This window comes from Giraffa tippelskirchi, chromosome 10 (genome assembly GCF_054371585.1).
Source record: "Giraffa tippelskirchi isolate mGirTip1 chromosome 10, T2T-mGirTip1v1.2.pri, whole genome shotgun sequence".
Lineage (NCBI taxonomy): Eukaryota > Metazoa > Chordata > Mammalia > Artiodactyla > Giraffidae > Giraffa > Giraffa tippelskirchi.
The window spans coordinates 46,238,333-46,256,753 of NC_137284.1; the positions used below are offsets into that span (position 1 = coordinate 46,238,333).

The window sequence follows — 18,421 nt, forward strand, 5'->3', positions numbered from 1 at the left end:
GTTCAGTCACTCAGTCGTGTCTGACTCTTTGCGACCCCATGGACTGCAGCACACCAGGCTTCCCTGTCCATCACCGACACCCGGAGTTTACTCAAACTCATGTCCATTGAGTCAGTGATGCCATCCAACCATCTCATCCTCTGTCATCCCCTTCTCCTCCTGCCTTCAATCTTTCCCAGCATCATGGTCTTTTCAAATGAACCAGTTCTTCACATCAGGTGGCCAAAGTATTGGAGTTTCAGCTTCAACATCAGTCCCTCCAATGAATATTCAAGAGTGATTTCCTTTAGGATAGACTGATTGGATCTCCTTGCAGTCCAAGGGACTCCCAAGAGTCTTCTCCAACACCACAGCTCAAAAGCATCAATTTGTATGGAAACTCAAAAGACCCTGAAGAGCCAAAACAATCTTGAGAAAGAGAACCAAAACTGGAGTATCATGCACCCTGATTTTAAACTATACTACAAAGCTACAGTAATCAAAACAGTGTAGTACTGGCACAAAAATAGACACAAAGATTAACAGAACAGCATTGAGAGCTCAGAAATAAACCCATGCACCTATGGTCAATGAAGAAAAGGCAGTCTCTTAAGTAAATGGTGCTGGAAAAACTGGACAGATAGATGTGAAAGAATGAAATTAGAACATTTTCTCACACCATACACAAAAATAAGCTCAAAATGTATTAAAGATCTAAAGGTAAGACCTGAAACTATAAAACTCCTAGAAGAAAACATAGGCAGAACACTCTGACATAAATTGTAGCAACATTTCTTTAATCTAAGGTAAAGTAAACAAAAATAAACAAAGAGGATCTAATCAAACTTAAAAACTTTTGCACAGTAAAGAAAACCATTGACAAAGTAAAAGGACAACCTACTGAATGGGAAAAAATATTTGTAAATGATATAACCAATAAGGGGCTAATATTCAAAATGTATAAACAGTTCACATAACTCAGTATAAAAAGAAAACCCAAAGAATCCAATTAAAAAGTAGACAGAAGACTTGAATAGACATTTTCCCAGAGAAAACAGGCAGATGGCTAACAGGCCCATGAAAATCAGATGCTCAACACGGCTAATCAGGGAAATGCAAATCAGAACCAAAATCAGTTACCACCTCACACCTGTCAAATGGCCCTAATCAAAAACTACAAATAAATATTGGTGAGATGTGGACAAAAGGGGACCCTTGTACAGTGTTGGTGGGAATGTCAACTGGTACAGCCATTATGGAAAACAGCATGGAGGTTCCTCAAAAAACTAAAAATAGAATCACTATATGAACCAGCAATTCCACTCCTGGGTATGCATCCAAAAAATAATAACACTAATTTGAAAAGATATGTGTATCCCAGTGTTTACTGAAGCATTATTTGCAATAGTCAAGATATGGAAGCAACCTAAGTGTCTATCAACAGATGAATGGATAAAGAAGATGTGGTATAAATACACGGTTTATACTGAAAATTACTCAGCCCTGAAAAAGAATGAAATTTTGCTGTTTGCAACAACACGGATGAACTTGGAAAGTATTATGCTTAGTGAAATAAGTAAGACAGAGAAAGACAAACACTGTATGTTATCACTTACATATGGACTTTAAAAAATTAAACCAACTAGTGAATATAACAAAACAGAAATAGACTCACAGATATAGAGAATAAACTAGTAGTTATCAGTGGGAAGAAGAAAGTGGGGGGAGGCAAGATAGGGGTAGGGGAGTACAAGATACAACTACTATGCATGAAATAAATAAGCGACAAGGATATATTGTACAGCACAGGGGATACAGCCAATATTTTAAATTATAATTGGAATATAATCTATAAAAGTTTTGAATCATAATACCTGAAACTAATCAACTATACCTCAATTTAAAAGATAGCCTGTGATCAGAATGTTTTACAGCAGAATCTTATTAAACCAGCAGTACATTTATTCATTGAAAAGAAAAAGAAAAACACGAGGTATGATATGTGTCCAAATTCCTGCCGAGTAGATCAGAGCTGGGACTGGAGCCCAGCCCTCCCTTCACCACTCCACAGCTTACTCTAATAAGACAGGCACTCAGGGTACAGAGGTGGAGGTTTTCACTCTCTCGTTTCCCACATAGCACATCGCTCGGTGCTGGTACAGACTTGGGAGGCAGATGTGACGAGAAGCAGGAGTCCAGGCCTGGGCTTTCTGAGACAGGAGCTGCACATCACAGTACCTACTGAGGGCTTGAAATTAGCCAGTCTGACATGAGATGTGCTCTAAATGTTAAATGCACACCAGATTTGGGAGACTTTGAAGATTCTGTCTAATGTATTAAGATATGTTAAACAAAACGTAAAACAGCTCATTAATAATTTTTATATTGATTACATGTTGAAATAATATTTTAGACATATTAGGTAAAACAACATATATTTTAAAATTGACTATGCCTGTTTATTTTTTTTCTTTCTTTTTTTAAGGTAACCACCAGAAAATTTACAATTACATATGTGGCTTGTGTGTGTGTGGCTCACATTATATTTTTTTTGGATACCACTTGTTTAGACCATCACTCTTCCACCCTCTCCAGAAAAATCCTATACCTTTGAGTTTGGTCCATCCACCCTCATCAATGTAAGTGCTCTGTTCCCCCAGACTTTCCTCTTCATTCTTCCAACAGGCAGAAATCTACTGCAAGGTCAGGCATCAGCCCCCACGCCTGCAGCACCCTCATCTACAAGAACCTCCTCCCTCTCCTCGGCCAAGATTCTTCAAACTCTAGCAGCCTCTCTCTTTTCATCATCTGTGCCTGGCAAAACCCTCACCCTGGATCAACAGTTCTTCACTTCCTCTCTGCCCAGACCTGAGGCCTGAGCAGTCAACACGGCGGGACAAAGTCCCACAGCAGACGGTCTCCAGAGCAACGGAGCACAGTGTACCCTCGAGATGGCCCTCCATACTGCCCATCTTACTGTACTTCTCATGTAAATTCACTCCTCCTTTCTCTATGATTATTATGAGCAGGTTCCCCCAATCTGTCAAGACCTCCAAATTCCTCCTCATTCCCAGCAGATAACTTTGTCCATCTGGGACACTGCAGAGCACTCTTTCCTGCTTGAAATGCCCTGTGGCTTCTACACCGTATTCACCCGGGGCTCTTCTCAGTTCCATCTCTGATTGCAGAGTGGAAATGCTGCCCTTCTCTCCAGATGACCACAAGGCACACCTGCCTGTAGAGGCAGAGGGTGGCAGAGGAGTTCAAGATGCTGGCTGGGGAAGCCCTGGAATCTGAAGACCCCGGTCTTGTTTTGGCTGTGCTGTGCCCTATCTGGGCGACTGTGCAAATCCCCTCCCTCTCTGCATCATCCTTTCCTCATTTGTAACTAAGGATCATCATGGCTTGGCTTCAGTGCTTCAGTCTTTTAAAAAGCCCACACACATGTGAATGAGAGAGCTTGAGTGCCAGGACAATCCCAAGGGCGCAGAGGAGCTCCCTTGTGTGATTTTTCATCCAGACTTAATCCAGTCTCCTCTCATTCAACAAGCATTCGGGAAGGAAGTGAAGGGGTCTAACACTGATAGAGCAACAACCCAGAGTCACACACGCCACATGCAAGTCCACCCTTAGCTACTTCGCTAATCAACTACTCTGCATCCAACCTCTTCTCAGAGCCCCGCAGAGAGGGCCCTGCAAACCCACTTCCCCTGTCAGAGGAGGCTGAACCCAGATGAACCACCTGACCTAATCTAATTATTATCAATCTGTGAATATCAGACCATCTGGGGAAGTTTTTAAAAAGCCTACCTTGGACTTATGAGTTCAGAATTTTTAGGGGTGAGACCAAAGCCTCTGTGCTTTTTAAAAGTCCCTATGTGATCCCAGTGTGCAGCCAAAACTGAAAACCACTGAGTGAATCCATACTAAAGACTTAGCAGCTGAAGTGCAGACCCACTTCCTAGGGGCATTAACAATGCCTAAACCAAAAGAATGAAGGGCCATTGTGTGAAAAGGAATGCTTGACACCCTTTGACAGCCTTTCAGCAAGATTTCTGGGGGAAATGGACTCTTTCTGGCATCAGTCAAATTTGATTGCATCCAGTCCTATTTCTAGAGATGCTTTGGGGTTAGAAAGGAAGAACAAGTGAGCTAAGCAACTTCCTTTGCCTCCTTCACACACTGCAACTCTGTAAAGCAAAGGTTCTCAACGTCTGTGTGTGGGCTAAGTCTCTTCCGACTCTTTGTGACTCTATGGTCTGTAGCCTGCTAGAATCCTCTGCCCATGGGATTCTCCAGGCAAGAATACTGGAATGGGCTGCCATTTACTCCTCCAGCGGATCTTCTCGACTCAGGGATCAAACCTGCGTCCCCTGGGGCTCCTGCATTGGCAGGAGTATTCTTTACCACTGAGCCACCTGGGAAGTCTGAATGAAGTTTAAGGGAGGCAATACATATAAGGAGCTTATCATAGTTTCTAACACTTGGTGACCATTCAATAATATTAAAATGAATATTATTTTCTTTAAAGATAGTTTCTCTTTTATTAAAGAGAATTCTTTGAAGATGCATTGAGTTGCTTATTGAGGTAGTGAGCTCCCCATCCTCAGGGGTATGTAAGAAGAAGCTGGAGTTGTACCAGGGACTAAAGCAGTAAAGCTGAGGCTGGGAGCTGGAGTGTTGAGTGAAGGGGGCTCATTCTTCCAGCCCAAATTACATAACAGGTTTAGAACTTGAATCAGCATTTGTAAATCTGTGATTCACTTGCAGAATGTGGCAAGAATTGGGTGACCTGAATTTCCACCCTGTGGAATTCCTTCTGGAATCTTTTTAACTTAAGCAAGAGCCACCCTTACTGGAAAGTGGAACACTTTTGGGGACAGCCACAGGCTACAGTCACATCACTGCTGTGTCTCTACTTGGAGGTCAAGAAAGCCAGGTATGGCGGAGGTGGCTGCCTGCCCTTGCCCAGTCTTGGAGAGTGAGGTGCCCCTGGGTTTACCCTCCGCAGAGCTGGGCTGCAAGGACTTACGGTGGGCCTGAGCCAGGGGCCAGCCTGGGAAACTGGGAGGTGGGCGCCTCCTCGGACACTTCTGTGGAAATGTGTGTGCAACAGGAGCATGAAGGCAGAGATGAGGCGCTGACCTCCAACAGTTCTTCTGGGAGGACTTCCCAGGATGCCTGAAGGCACTTGGGAGACGGGTGCAGAGTGAGCAAAAGACGATTCAGACACATAAGTGACTGGGTACCGCGATGAGAGTACAAAGCTTCTCCTTCAACGAGACTGAAGTGTCAGCCCCTCTCCAGCCTACAGGTCTTAAACGTCACTTCTTCCAGGGAGCCTTCCGCAGTCCTTCAACACCAGAGGAGTTCCAGCTCTGGGTTCCCAGAGCTCCGTGTTCGTCTCTATCACCTTAACCCAGGCCGTTGTAATTTCTCTTTTTTTTTGGCCACGTCACATGGCACGCGGACCTTCCTCGTTCCAGGATCTATCCCACACCCCCTGCAGTGGAAGTGCAGTCTCAATCACTGGGCCATAGGGAAATCCCCTGCTGCAGTTCCTCTTGATCATGGAGAAGGAAATGGCAACCCATTCCAGTACTCTTGCCTGGAAACTCCCATGGACGGAGCAGCCTGGTAGGCTGCAGTCCACGGGGTCGCTAAGGGTCGGACATGACTGAGCGACTTCACTTTCACTTTTCACTTTCATGCATTGGAGAAGGAAATGGCAACCCACTCCAGTGTTCTTGCCTGGAGAATCCCAGGGACGGGGGAGCCTGGTGGGCTAGCGTCTATGGGGTCGCACAGAGTCGGACACGACTGAAGCGACTTAGCAGCAGCAGAAGCAGCAGTTCCTCTTGATCAATGGTCCATCCTCCCAGATCAGCTGTCAGCTACGAACCCACGGGGCTAGTCTGCCTTGTTTTCCATGGAATCCCCAAGGCCTGGCACAGTACCTGGCACTGTGGGCTTCCCATAAACACATGATGAAAGAATGAATGTCTTTAGGCAAGTCCCTCAATCTCTCTGAGCCTCAGTTTCCCCATCTATAAAATGGGGACTAATAGTCCCCATTGGCAGGATTACTATGAAGAGTGCTTCCCAGGGGGCATTAGTGGTAAAGAACCCACCTGCCAATGCAGAAGACTTAAGAGACACAGGTTCAATCCCTGGGTCAGGAAGATCCCCTGGAGGAGGGCACAGCAACCCACTCCAGTATTCTTGCCTGGAGAATCCCATGGACAGAGGAGCCTGGTGGGCTATACAGTCAATGGGGTCACAAAGAGTTGGACACGACTGAAGTGACTTAGCATGCACGCACGCATGCATGGAAGGCAGCAGTTCATAGTGCTTGGTACAAAGTATGTGATTGATAAATAGTCACAGGTATCATTGTCTTATTGTTAAAAAACAATTATAAATACTTGGGAGGTACTGGCTTTTCTTCTCTTCGTTGGCTGGAGGCTATTGTTAGTAATCTTTCTAAACCCACCTGGCTGTGTCTCCTCTGAAAGACCCAAGAAACCTGGCCTCACCCCCCTTTTCCTGCCCCATCCCCCAAGACTCATCACTTCTCCCCAGTTGCTGTTGCACAGACTGTGGCCCACTCCCCCCTGCGGCCTCTCCTCTGTAACTCAGCTCAGACCACCCTCCCCATTCTCAGTCTTCTGCCCACTTGCAGGGTCCATCCTCAATGTCCCCTCCTCCGCCAGGCCCAATCAGCCCACACAGTGCAGCTCCCAGCGGGCTTTCCATCCAGGCTGGGTGAGGGAGTGCCTGTTCCACGGCTGGAAGGAGCAGGCGAACACACAGTTCGGTCCAGATCGCCTGGCAGGGTGGGATGTGATGGACGGTTCACTCAGACTGAGGTGGTCACGCTGAGCTGACAGTCTACCTGCATAAGGGAACCAGTTCTGGTTGAAGGACCCCTGGCCGCCCATCCCAGAGCATGTGGAGGGCTTGCTTGATGGTGAGAGGAGAGGGAGGGTCTGGTGCCCCGCTTCTGGGCACCGGCTTACAAAAGGAATGCGCCCCAGCCCCACAGTGAGCCTGGGCTTGTAACCCTGCCACAGGACCGACAGCCGGGGTCCACTGCGGAGGACGCACGTCTCCCTCCTGACCCCCTGGCACTGCTCTATCAGAGGAACTATTCTGGCACCTAAGATCCAAGACTTTGCCAATCCCATTTCTCTAGACAGTTTATCAGATTGAATTTGAAGAAACTGACCAGAGCTGAAAAACCTGATCTAACTAAGGCACTGCCACCAGCTACTGGCCCCAAGGGCGAGAAGACGGTGCAGCATCTGTGCTCATCATTCCTGTTGCTCAGAACCTGCTCCTCCCCGCTCACCTGGCTTCCTCCTACTGTGACTTCGAGGCTGCTGCTCCACGAAGCCTCCTTCCAGCTCTCAGCTGAATGCCCCTCTCCTACTCCCCGGGCATCTGACCGCCGAGTGTCCAGGCAGGACCCGACCCTCCCCACAGGGCCACATGATCCCTGCTGCAGGGACCATGCTCGTTGTCCCTGGCTCCCGGCACAGTGCCCCTTCCTCACTAGGTGCTCAGGAACCATTTACTAAACCAAACCAAACTTCAAAGCGAAACATTCTTGTCTCCTGACCTAAGCCTGGTGGCAGAGTTTCCGTGGGTTTGTCAGGATTAAACTGACAATAAGGGAGAAGCGAGACTCTCCTGCACACAGTGGTAGATGTTCTGAGAATGGAAGATGGGAGAGAGGTGCGCATTTCCTGCCAAGCTGTTTCCTTGAGACAAGAAGGAGGGGCGTAGGCATCTGTAGGTCTTACAAGCCTTCCAGGAGGTTCTTATGTGCAGCCCGGGTTGAGAACCATGAACCCAGCCCACCCTCCTGACCCTGTACACTCAGAGAAGGAAGGTGACCCAATATATAGGGCTTACTGCCAGCACTGGGACCAGACCTCGGGCCCTGCCCTTCCCAGCCGTGGGGTTCCTCTGGGGTCCAGATGGTATCAGCCTGAGCTGCCCCCAGGGATGTGCCTCCACAGGGGCAGGCCATTGAGCTTCCTGGACCACAGTGAACAGCAGGAATATTCTGTGCTCTCTTGATGGTCTGGTCCCTTCCCCTTTGCCCACAGGGCTGACTGGTGCCTTCCAAGCACGGCAAACCAGTTACAGAAGAAAATCATTGCCCAACGTTGTACTTGCCAACTGTGCCTCTCTCCTATTCCCATTTCTGCCGGATAGATAAATACTTTAACCCGAGCCTGTGTTCTAGGAACAACCCAGGTGCAGGCAGACGAGGGTCCTGAGAGCACAGGCTATGGGGGTGCAGTGTCAGTGGGTCTCAGATGAGGGAACCGGTTAAATCTCCAGTAAGTGCTTCCTGAGGCAACACCCTTACTACTTCTGTCACTTAGCACGCCCAGACCGTGTCAGGCTCCATGAAGATCTGTTCTCCTAGCTTCTGAGCACCTGCTGTATGCCTGGAGCTCTCTTCTCCACCCTGTCCTGCTGTATGCACTGGCTCATCCTCCAAGACTCAACCTCAGTTTCTCCATCCCACCCTCCACGGAGGAGGACGCTTCCTGCTGACCGGGACCGACAGAAGCAACACGTGTTCTCTTGGGAAGAACTCAACTTCAGTCCAGGCCACAGAGATTACAGCAAAGCTGATTTATAATATGCACCATGAGTTTAGATATATCAGAATACTAAAAGGAAAAAAAGCCTGCGAGCAGATGGAAGAAATAAGTGGCCTGAAGCCCTGGGGATGATAGCAGGGTCTCCTGACTACAGCCCCTTCCCAGCCCAGCACGGAGTAGCCTCAGGACTCTCTTGGAGACCAGGGATGAAGCCATGAAGGTGACTTTCTGGTGATGCTGCCCCTCCCTCAGTAACTTCAGTGTATGCCCCAGGCATTTCTGAGCACCACCCCCAGGGGAGGCATGTGGAGAGGGCACCCATCAGCCTGGCTCGCCCTCCACACGATGTCACATCAGCAATGCCGCATTCACCCCATATCAGGGCTCTGCTCTCCCCACAGAAAGGGCTGCAAGCTGGAAGAGGCCATGTCCCTCAGGACGGGCTAGTTAAGGAGAAAGTAGATATGGATACGACATACGCGTAGTACCGATAGTTGAGAGGAATGAGCAAGATCTTGGCTATCAACGTGGACAGAGCTAAAAAAAAAAGATTGCTGTAAAAAGTAAGCTGCTGAGTAACAAGCACAGCATGATTCCATTTTTTATTGCATTTTTTAAAAGCATACCCAAGCACCACTCTTCTGGGTGGGTAGGTTTATAGGTATGCAAGACCATTGTCTATAAATCAGAGAGAGCCCACGCCTCATCGGTCGGTTTCGCCTGGGTCAGTGGGGCGCACCTTAAGTGCTCAGTAATAATACTCGTGTGCCAACATGGATGGCCGAGCAGGCGCCAGTGGGACTGTGTCCTGCGGAGATGGATCCTGAGGTCTCCCCAGGGGATTCTCCCTAGGCCGGCCCTCCCTCCTGCCCGCCCCATGCCACCTCCAGCTAAGCTGGAACCACGGCTCCATGCGGCTGTGGCCGCCCCGGCCTCCCGGCCGGTCCCCAGGCCAAGGCTCTGCCCCCGCTGCTCCTCCATTCTCCTAGGCTCCAGCCAGGAACGACTCAGCAGGGCCAGCTCCTCCATCTCAGCTTCACCTGGAAAAGCAGGGATGCTAAATACTTGTGTGTATGTTCACGTGTGCATGTGTGTGAGTGGGTGTGTGCGTATGCTAGGGGAGCAAGCTGCTTTTTAGAAGCTGGGGTTGAAATGCAGGCAGTAAGCTGACTTGGCTCAGGCCACCAACTAAATTGTTCTACTTAGCAACAGGTCCTACTATATAGGTTTATATCCTAGGATAAACTACAATGGAAAAGAATATTAAAAAAAGAATGTATATATATGTATACATATATATATGTATAACTGAATCACTTTGCTGTATGGCAGAAATTAACACAACATTGTAAATCAACTGTACTTCAATTAAAAACAACCAACCAACAACGAAAAAGCCCAAGGCATTCCTACTTGAGTCTTGGATCATCTGTGTCCAGATGAGCATGGCACCGATACTCAGAGGCCTGATGGCTAACTTCTTGTGCTGAGAGCTGAGAAAGGAGATGGACAAGGTCCTGGAAAAGCACTCCACCTGGCCAGGTGCAGGAGACCTGCCAGCTTTCAGGGCTTTTAAGGCCCTGTCGTAGTCAGCTGGAGCTGCTGTAACAAAATACCATGAACCAGGGGCCTAAACAACAGACATTTACTCCTCACAGTTGTGGAGGCTGGAAAGTCCAAGGTCAAGGTGCCAATAGACTCAGTTTTCACTGAGGGCCCTCTTCCCGGCTTGTAGATGGGCATCTTCCTGCTGTATCATCATATGCAGAGAGTGGGATCAGTGGTCTCTTTCTCTTCTTAGAGAGACACTAACCCCTCACAGAAGTCCTACTCTCATGACTTCAACTCTAAACTTAATTGCCCCCTCAAGGCCCCACGTTCACATACCATTACATTGGGAGTTAGGGCTTCAACATAATGGCTTTCTGGGGGGACAGAAACATTTAGGGACATTCTGTCCCTGGTCCCCTAAAATTCATGCAATGAATTCCTGCATGCAAAATATATTAATTCCATCCCAACAGTTCCCAAAGTCTTAACTCATTTCTCCTTCAACTCTAAAGTCTCATCTATAATAAATCAGACTGGGTAAGACTTGAGGTATGATTTTTCTTGAAAGAAAATTATTCTCCAGCTGAGAACCTGTGAAACCAGATAAGTTATGTGCTTCCAAAATGCAGCGGTGGAACAAGCATAGGATATACATTCCCATTCCAAAAAAGGAGAGAACAGAAGGAAGGCGTGACAGGTCCCAGGTGAGTCCAAAACCTAGCAAGGTAAATCCATTAGCCCTTAAGGCTCACTCATAATCCTCTGTGGTGCCAGACTCTGCCTTCAGGACCCACCGAGGCAGGGGTCACCTCACCCCTGCAGCTCCGCTGGACATCCCCAGGCCCCCCCGCAGGGCTCAGCAAAGCCTGTCTTGCCTGTTGAAATCAATACCCCGCCCCCGCCCCCCCTACATTTGAAACCAAGGAGACAACTCTGATGCTGGCTGAATTGCCTTCATTCTTTTCTTATCCTGAAAAATAGCATACACAGCTAGACAGTGATACAGTCAGCCCTGCAGGATCCATCAAGTCCGACAGCCTCCCCTCACTTCCCTCTGTCTTCACCCCTTCAGTTACACTGGAGTTGTTCCTGCTGGGCGGCTGATTAGGCCCATGGTTCACACCAGGCTAATCTTATCAAACAGTGGTTTGTCACAATCTCCGTGCTCTCTCTGAACATGCTCTCTTTTTTATAACATAGACAGGTTGACAATTTTCCATATCTTTAAGTTCCTGTTCCTTTTTGCTTAAGAATTCCTTCTTCAAGTAATCTTTCTCTTCTTGCATTTTACTCTAAGCAGACAGGAGGAACCAACCTGCTCCTTCAACACTTTGCTTAAGAATCTTCTCAGTTTATTATCTAATTTCATCATTCCCAAGCTCCACCTTCAACGGGAACTCTGGAACATGAACACAGCTCAGCCAAGTTCTTTGCCACTTTTTAACAAGGATCACCTTTTCCCTATTGTCCAATAATTTGTTCCTCATTTCCATCCGAAACCTCACTAGAACGGCCCTTAGTGTCCGTATTTCTAGCATGTACTTCAAAACTCGTCCAGCTTCTACCCATTACTCAGTTCCAAAGCTGCTTCTACATTTTGGGGGTATTTATGACATCAGCACTTTTTACTTCTGTCTTAGCTTGGGCTGCTGTAACAAAATACTATTGACTGCGTGGCTTAAGGAGCATAGCTCTGGAGGCTGAGACAGCCAAGATCAAGGTCCTGGCAGATTTGGAGGACTCTTTCCCTTCCCTGCAGACAGTGGCCGTCTCGCTGTGTCCTCCCGAGGCAGCAAGAGAGGAGGGGCTCTCCGGTGTCTCTTCCTCCCCGTCAGGGGACCGCAACATCATGACCTCCTCTAAACCTAATGCCTCCCAAAGGCTCCACCTCCAGATACCATCACTTTGTGGGTTAGGGTTTCCACATGGAAATTTCAGGGACACAAGCATTCAGTCCGTAACAGTCTCATTTACAGAGAAAAGGCTTCACATGCAGGGGTGTGTGTGTGTGTGAGCTTGCGGCACGTGCTTTCACGCAGGCTTCAGTGTCAGTGATGCGTATCTGGCTTTCTGGGTGGAGGCTTTGGGCAGAGGCTGTAGAAGAAGAGAATGGAGGGAGCTGGTGAGAGGGCAGACCCCTCTCCCCGAGTCATGGGGGCTGGCCTGGAAACACAGCCCCCCCTCAGACAGGGGCACAGGGCAGATGCCCGCTGGCACTAGGCAAGTGCTAGGGACCTGCCTTCCTGTTTACAGCTCTGCAGGAGTTGCTCCTCAATGGAGAAATGCAAAACGTTGACCCTTCCTCCCAGTTTTGCATGCGTTTCCTCTTCATCTAGGAGGCCCTGTGTCCCACTGTCCCATTCCCGGGCCTCTCTGTCCATCTGTCATTGGGTAGGCACAGCTCCCTTTGGGAGTCTTGGTCTAATTCCCGTCTGGGTTCTGATCCTCTAGAGCTTCCAGAACTTTGGCACTCCCTGCCTCTCAGGACTGGCCACTCCCAGCCAGCACTCTTGTTTGCTTGTCTGAGGGCAACACTGTGAACCACAGAATCCCCAGTACCACTGTGGCCTGCTTCCTGGAAGCAGAGGGGGCAGTGAATGACTGAGTGAATAAATGAACTCCACACTGTGGTGAACAGCTGACACCTGAATGTCAGGGACAGCTGTACAGATATTACATGAAAATGTCTGGTTGGAAACACCTTGGAGGGGTGCAAAATGATAGAAGAGGTCACTGCGACGCCAGACGCACCCACTCATCTGATGGACTAACCTACTTCCTGGTCCACAGACAGCTAGAGGCACATGGCCCCTACCAATCTTTGTGGGTTCCTGAGATTCGCAGCCTTCGAAGCTGGGCTGTAGCTGGAGAGGTGTAAAGGTCAACCGTGCCAGATTAACCCAGGTTTAAATACTAACTCTATCACTGCTTAGGTGGCAACAGCTGTGCCTCAGTTTCCTCACTTGTGAAACAGGCATGAGAGCGGCACTTTTTGATTCCCTTTGCTGTACAGCTGAAACTAACACAACACTGTAAAGCAACTACACGCCAATGAAAATTAAGGGACAATAAGAAGAGGGGCACTTTTTACATAGAGTTGCTCTGAGATTCAATGATAGAAGTGCCATCAAGCCCTGGGGACAGTGAGCGCAAAGGTGCTTAGTAAGCACCGGCTCTTTCTAGAGGTCCTCCCCCGCCAGCGGCCCTGCGCTGGTCATTCTAGAAACCTCGGATGACTAATCTGTAAAATAGGAGTGATCATAAGGAGAATGACTACATGAAAAGGTGGAGCTGCGCTCTGATCTGTGGTCTGGGTCCCCGGGATCCAGCCATCCGAACCCTCCGCCCGCGGCAGAGCGGTGAGGACCATCTCCAGCCTGAGGAGTTCAGACCCCGACCCCGGCCCCGACCCCCTTTCCTCTTTGAGAGGGTCTGCTGGGGGTTCCTCTAAGAGGTGGGGGGCCTAAAGCACGAGGGATCAGCGCTGGAGACCCGAGAAGGCGCGGAGGGAGAGGGGCCCCACAGCAGGGGCGGGGCGTGCGTGCGCCGGGGGACGAGGATGCCAGGGCCGCAGCCGGGTTATTCCAAGATAAAGGAATACAGAATGCAGCGGCGGAGGCGGCCACCCAGCAGCCGGCTCTCCCCCGGCGGCTTCCGGCTCCGATCGCGCCCGGGGCCGCTCCCCGCTCCAGGCCGCGCCCCGCCCCGCTGGCTGGATGGCCACGACCCCCACCCGGGACGGTCCGCCGCCCGCCCCGCCCGTCCCGGCCCGCGCTTACTCTGCAGACAGCGGGCGGCGGCCACGCAGAGGGCGAGGACTCCCAGCGAGAGGCCGCGACTCCGCGTCCTCCCGCCCGGCCGCGGCCTCATGAGCGCGCCCGCCGCGCCGGCCGCCCCGCACCGGCGTCCCGGGCGCGAAGGCGCGGCCCGCGCGCGCCCCGCCTCCTCGTCTGCGTCCCGCCGGCTCCGGGGGCAGATGCCGGGCGCTGGCGGTGCTCCGGTTGAACCAGTTCCCCGGGAGCAGGGAAGGAAGAAGAGCGAGGAGAGAGGGAGGGAGGAGAGGAATGCACACGCTCGGGGGTAAATCATAGCAAATCATGTAGTCTCCTTCCGTTCACACCCACTTTACTGGTGTTGATACAGGATTCAGCTGGGCGGCAGAAGGGAGGGAAACTATTAGCTGTTGCCTGAGGACCGAGAGGGACCATCTAATGGCTCCATGTGAAACGAGAAGGCTTTCAGAAAAGTGAAATGACAGTCTGAAATGAAAGGGATGAGAAGAGGATGAGGGAGCCTCAGGCTGCTCTGGGTGGAGCCGTTGGGCAGTGGTGATAGCTGTCCACCAGGTACCATCTATGCATCTGAACACCATCCATCCATCCACCCATCCTCCGTCCATCCACCATTCTTCCATCCACTATTTATCCAGCCACCATCCACACCTCCATTCATCCATGCATCCAAGATGTGTTCACTGAGAGCCTATTTAGTTGCACAGGGCCTAACACATGGTTAATACTCATAAAACACTGATGGAATGAAGCTGGGCACTGTGCTAAAGGCTGGGAATACAACCATGAACAAGATAGAAGATTTTAGAAATCCTAGCAAGAGGTAGGGGCTAGAAAAACAAACAACTGCTGTACAGAGCATTTGTGTCTTTGATGAGGGAGGCCCAGGAGGCTACGCAGACTCAGAGCAAGAGTAATTACCTGCCGGCGGAAGAGTACAAGGTGAGGGAGGATTGGTCCTGGTCCCAGCTAGTCGTGAAATTCAATTCCAGTTTGTTTAAACTAGATTTCCTCGGCTCCCTTGCAGCTGGGCGTTCATCACTGGCCAGTGATGTTTAAAGGGAAGTCTTCCTGGGGTGTTTCTCAGAAAGTTTTGCTTTCTTGATTAAAGTGACGGGTAAGGCTAGGGCTGCTCCTCTCCCTTTTTCCCCTGCCCTGAAAACATATTGTTTAGATCTGTGGCACTTACCTTTTTCTTTTCCTTATTCATTATTGTAATTATATTTATTTTGATTTCAAAGAGCTCTTCATGAGCCTCTCCTGCAACTATCATGGCCCCCAGACACTGTGATTCCTGGGCCTTGTGCCTCTCTTGTATCCATGAAGTTACATGGTGGTGGTGGTTTAGTCACTAAGTCGTATCCAACTCTTTTGAGCCTATGGACTGTAGCTCACCAGGCTCCTCTGTCCATGGGATTTCCCAGGCAAGAATATTGCAGTGGGTTTCCCTTTCTTTCGCCTGGGGGTCTTCCCGACCTAGGGATTGAACCTGAGTCTCCTGCATTGCAGGCAGATTCCTTACTGAGAAGCTGCGGTGAACTTAAAATGGATGAGGACAAAAGCCATCATGCCAAGTAGGATGATGGAGCAAAAAGATGGAAAGATAGAAGACCATGGCAGTCTGGCACACTTTCCTATCTCCTTCTTCTGGTTCCTAAGGGGGACTCCTTGCCAGTTTCATGTGTTCTTGGTGAGGCTGACTGTTGTGGTTCCCTGCCAACTGCCCCTGGGTGGGCTTGTGAGCCAGGCTAACCAATCAGAATACACTTTCAACCAACCAATGTTTGGTGCAGGGACGGGTGAATTGAGCCCTCAGAGTCTTTCCTGAGAATGATGTGTGGTCATTGTTGGGATTGCTAAAATCAGAGGATACGAACCTGGGAATGCTGGGAATATTGGAAAGGCCCTGACTTAAGCATGAAGCCAAGATGGCACAAACTAAGGTGGGAGCTGAGAGGAGAGATAGAGGCCCTGTGACATGGTTTGAGCTCTGGGATTCTACACACTTGCGTTTGCCAGTTATGAACAGATAAATACCCTCTTTTGCCTCAAAAAATTAAAGCTGGATTTCTATGACATAAAAATGAAAAAGTCCTGACTCATGTAAGGGATCTTCTTGACAGTCTTCTGTTCTTTTTCATTCCATGTAAGGGGATTCGGGAACCACTTGCATTCATTTACTTATTCATTAAATTTCCATCACCGCTGCCCCTGTTCCAGGCTGCCCCTGCAGCTCCAAAGATGAATGACTCGTGGCTCCTGGTCCTGAGAAATTCAAAGTAGATGGTATGATCCAGACTGGGAAAGGCCTCCAGATATATGGGCTCTTTCTGCTGAGGCCAAGATGGGAGCAGACCGGCTGTGTTGCTCACTGCCGTTTACCTGGCACCTAGCTCGTGGCTGGTGCTTAATATGAATGAGAAAAATTGCAGTCTGAAAGATATAAGAGAGAAGGAAGAATGTCATGAGAATGAAGGCTGATAAAGGCTAGAGTGACTCAGTGATGCTCTGAGTTCCTGTCCTATCCCTGTCACCCACCAGCTCTCTGGCCATGGAGAGGTAACATCCGCTCTCTGCACCTCGGAGGGGGTCAGGCTGTACCAGAAATGCTCAACCCTGTCTGCACATTAGGTAGGAAAAAAGCACTACGACCTGGGTCTCACTCTACTTCAATTCAATCATATTTTCTGGGGTGGGACCCCGGCATTACTGTTCTTTGAAAGCTCACTGGATGATTCTAATGTGCAGCCAGGGTGGAAAACCACTGCTCTAGGTTAGTTAGAAGCTTCTTGTGTCATATTTAATGACACTTTGATCTGAATCTATCAGATCCTTTACTTAGAGTAGGATTTCATAGAGGGGAGGAGCATGATAGCATGAGTCTATTTAAGCCGTGATTATATCTACTGTTTCATTTGTTCATTCTCTCTCTCCATCCCTCCTTCCCTCCCTTCCTTTCTTTTTACAATTACTAGTTAAGTGCCTACAAGGTCCCAGGCATAGCAATAAATCTGGTTGAGGCAGAGAGGAAGAATAGGGAAGAAAACTAGAAAAGCATGTTGGAACTAAGATTTGAGAGGTCTATATACTGATACTGGGGGATTCCTTGGTGGCTCGGTGGTAAAGAGTCTGCCTGCAATGCAAGAGATGCAGGAGATGTGGGTTTGACCCCTGGGTCAGGAAGATCCCCCGGAGGAGGGCAAGGCAACTCACTCCAGTATTCTTGCCTGGAGAATCCTATGAACAGAGAAGCCTAGTGGGCTACAGTTGGTAGCCAAAGAGTCAGACATGGCTGAAGAGACTGGGCACACACACATACCAATACTGAGGATGCTTGTTTTTTCTATAAGGATATAATTCAAGATTCATAGTGAGTATGAAATGTAGTCTTCTTTGCAACCTTTGACATATACTTTATCCCTCAGGTATTTGGTAATTCTTCTCACCAATCAACCACTTGGTTTAAAAAGAAAACCCACCAGAGTTTATTTTCTCAAAACCTTAGGAGCCATTCTTCACTTCCAACAGAAGCAAACGATGTGTGTTTATAGTGACCTAGCTTTATGATAGTCATATATCCTTAAACAATTCTCATGTTCAGAGACAGTTCTGATTTTTAATATGCTATTCTGTTGTTCCTGTAAGGACATATGAATTTGTGGGACATATGAATATCTTGGTGTTTGGCTCTGAAAAACTGGTCATCACATTCAGATAACCTGTAAGTTCTGGGGTTTGTTTGTTTTTTGGTCTCCTTTGAAAATGTACTTGTTGTTTATTGTGTACATGGTGTTAGGGTGCCAGGCAGGTGGTTGAACTGGGAGGGAATTGTGTTGAATGCTGCAATATGAAAGACCTGTACAAATCTTTATTAAAATTGGTTGCTTTGAGCTGAGCTTTTATAGTGTCTTAAGGTTCCTAAGCTGAGCTGATACATATTCCCCATGTCACCCTGCAGACCCATGTAGGCCAAGACTTCTAAGAGGGTAGATCCAAAATGAAATTCTTTTTCTCCCTTGAACTTGGCTGGTCCAAACTGCCTGTACCTCACAGCCTGTGTTAGCCTCTATGACAAGAAGTTGTGGAGTTATGATGCAGACAAGCCTTGTTCCCTATTAGCTTATGGTCCCCTTAGGGATGAATACCAAAGCTTAATCTCTTAATATCCCTTCTGCATGATAATAGTACATCTGGGGAGTACATTGGGTAAGAACTCTGGCTCTGGAGTCAGATCCAGGAAAAGCCCAGCTTTTCCACTTCTAGCTGTGTGACCTCAAGCAAGCTGTTTAGCATTTCTTTCCAGCAGTTTCCTTCTCTGTAAAATGGGATTCTGATATTCCTACTCAGTAATGCTGCTGGGAGAGTCAAATAAAACACAATCATGAAGTGGGACAGTTGCAGGGGAACCCCTGATTCACGTCAGTTATTATCACAGTGTCTAGCACTGTGATAATAGATGCTTGGCAACTGAACATATTT

At 48.6% G+C, this 18,421-nt stretch overlaps 1 protein-coding gene across 1 annotated transcript in view; it reads right to left on the minus strand.

Moving 5' to 3' along the window:
* Positions 1-14,067, minus strand: part of VSTM5 (V-set and transmembrane domain containing 5) — a 30,808-nt gene extending 16,741 nt beyond the window's left edge. Inside the window, exon 1 of the mRNA XM_081535598.1 lies at positions 13,931-14,067. Within this exon, the coding sequence (XP_081391724.1) occupies positions 13,931-14,021 (91 nt within the window). The 5' untranslated portion in view covers positions 14,022-14,067. The remainder of the gene's footprint in view (positions 1-13,930) is intronic.
* Positions 14,068-18,421: the final 4,354 nt, after the last annotated feature.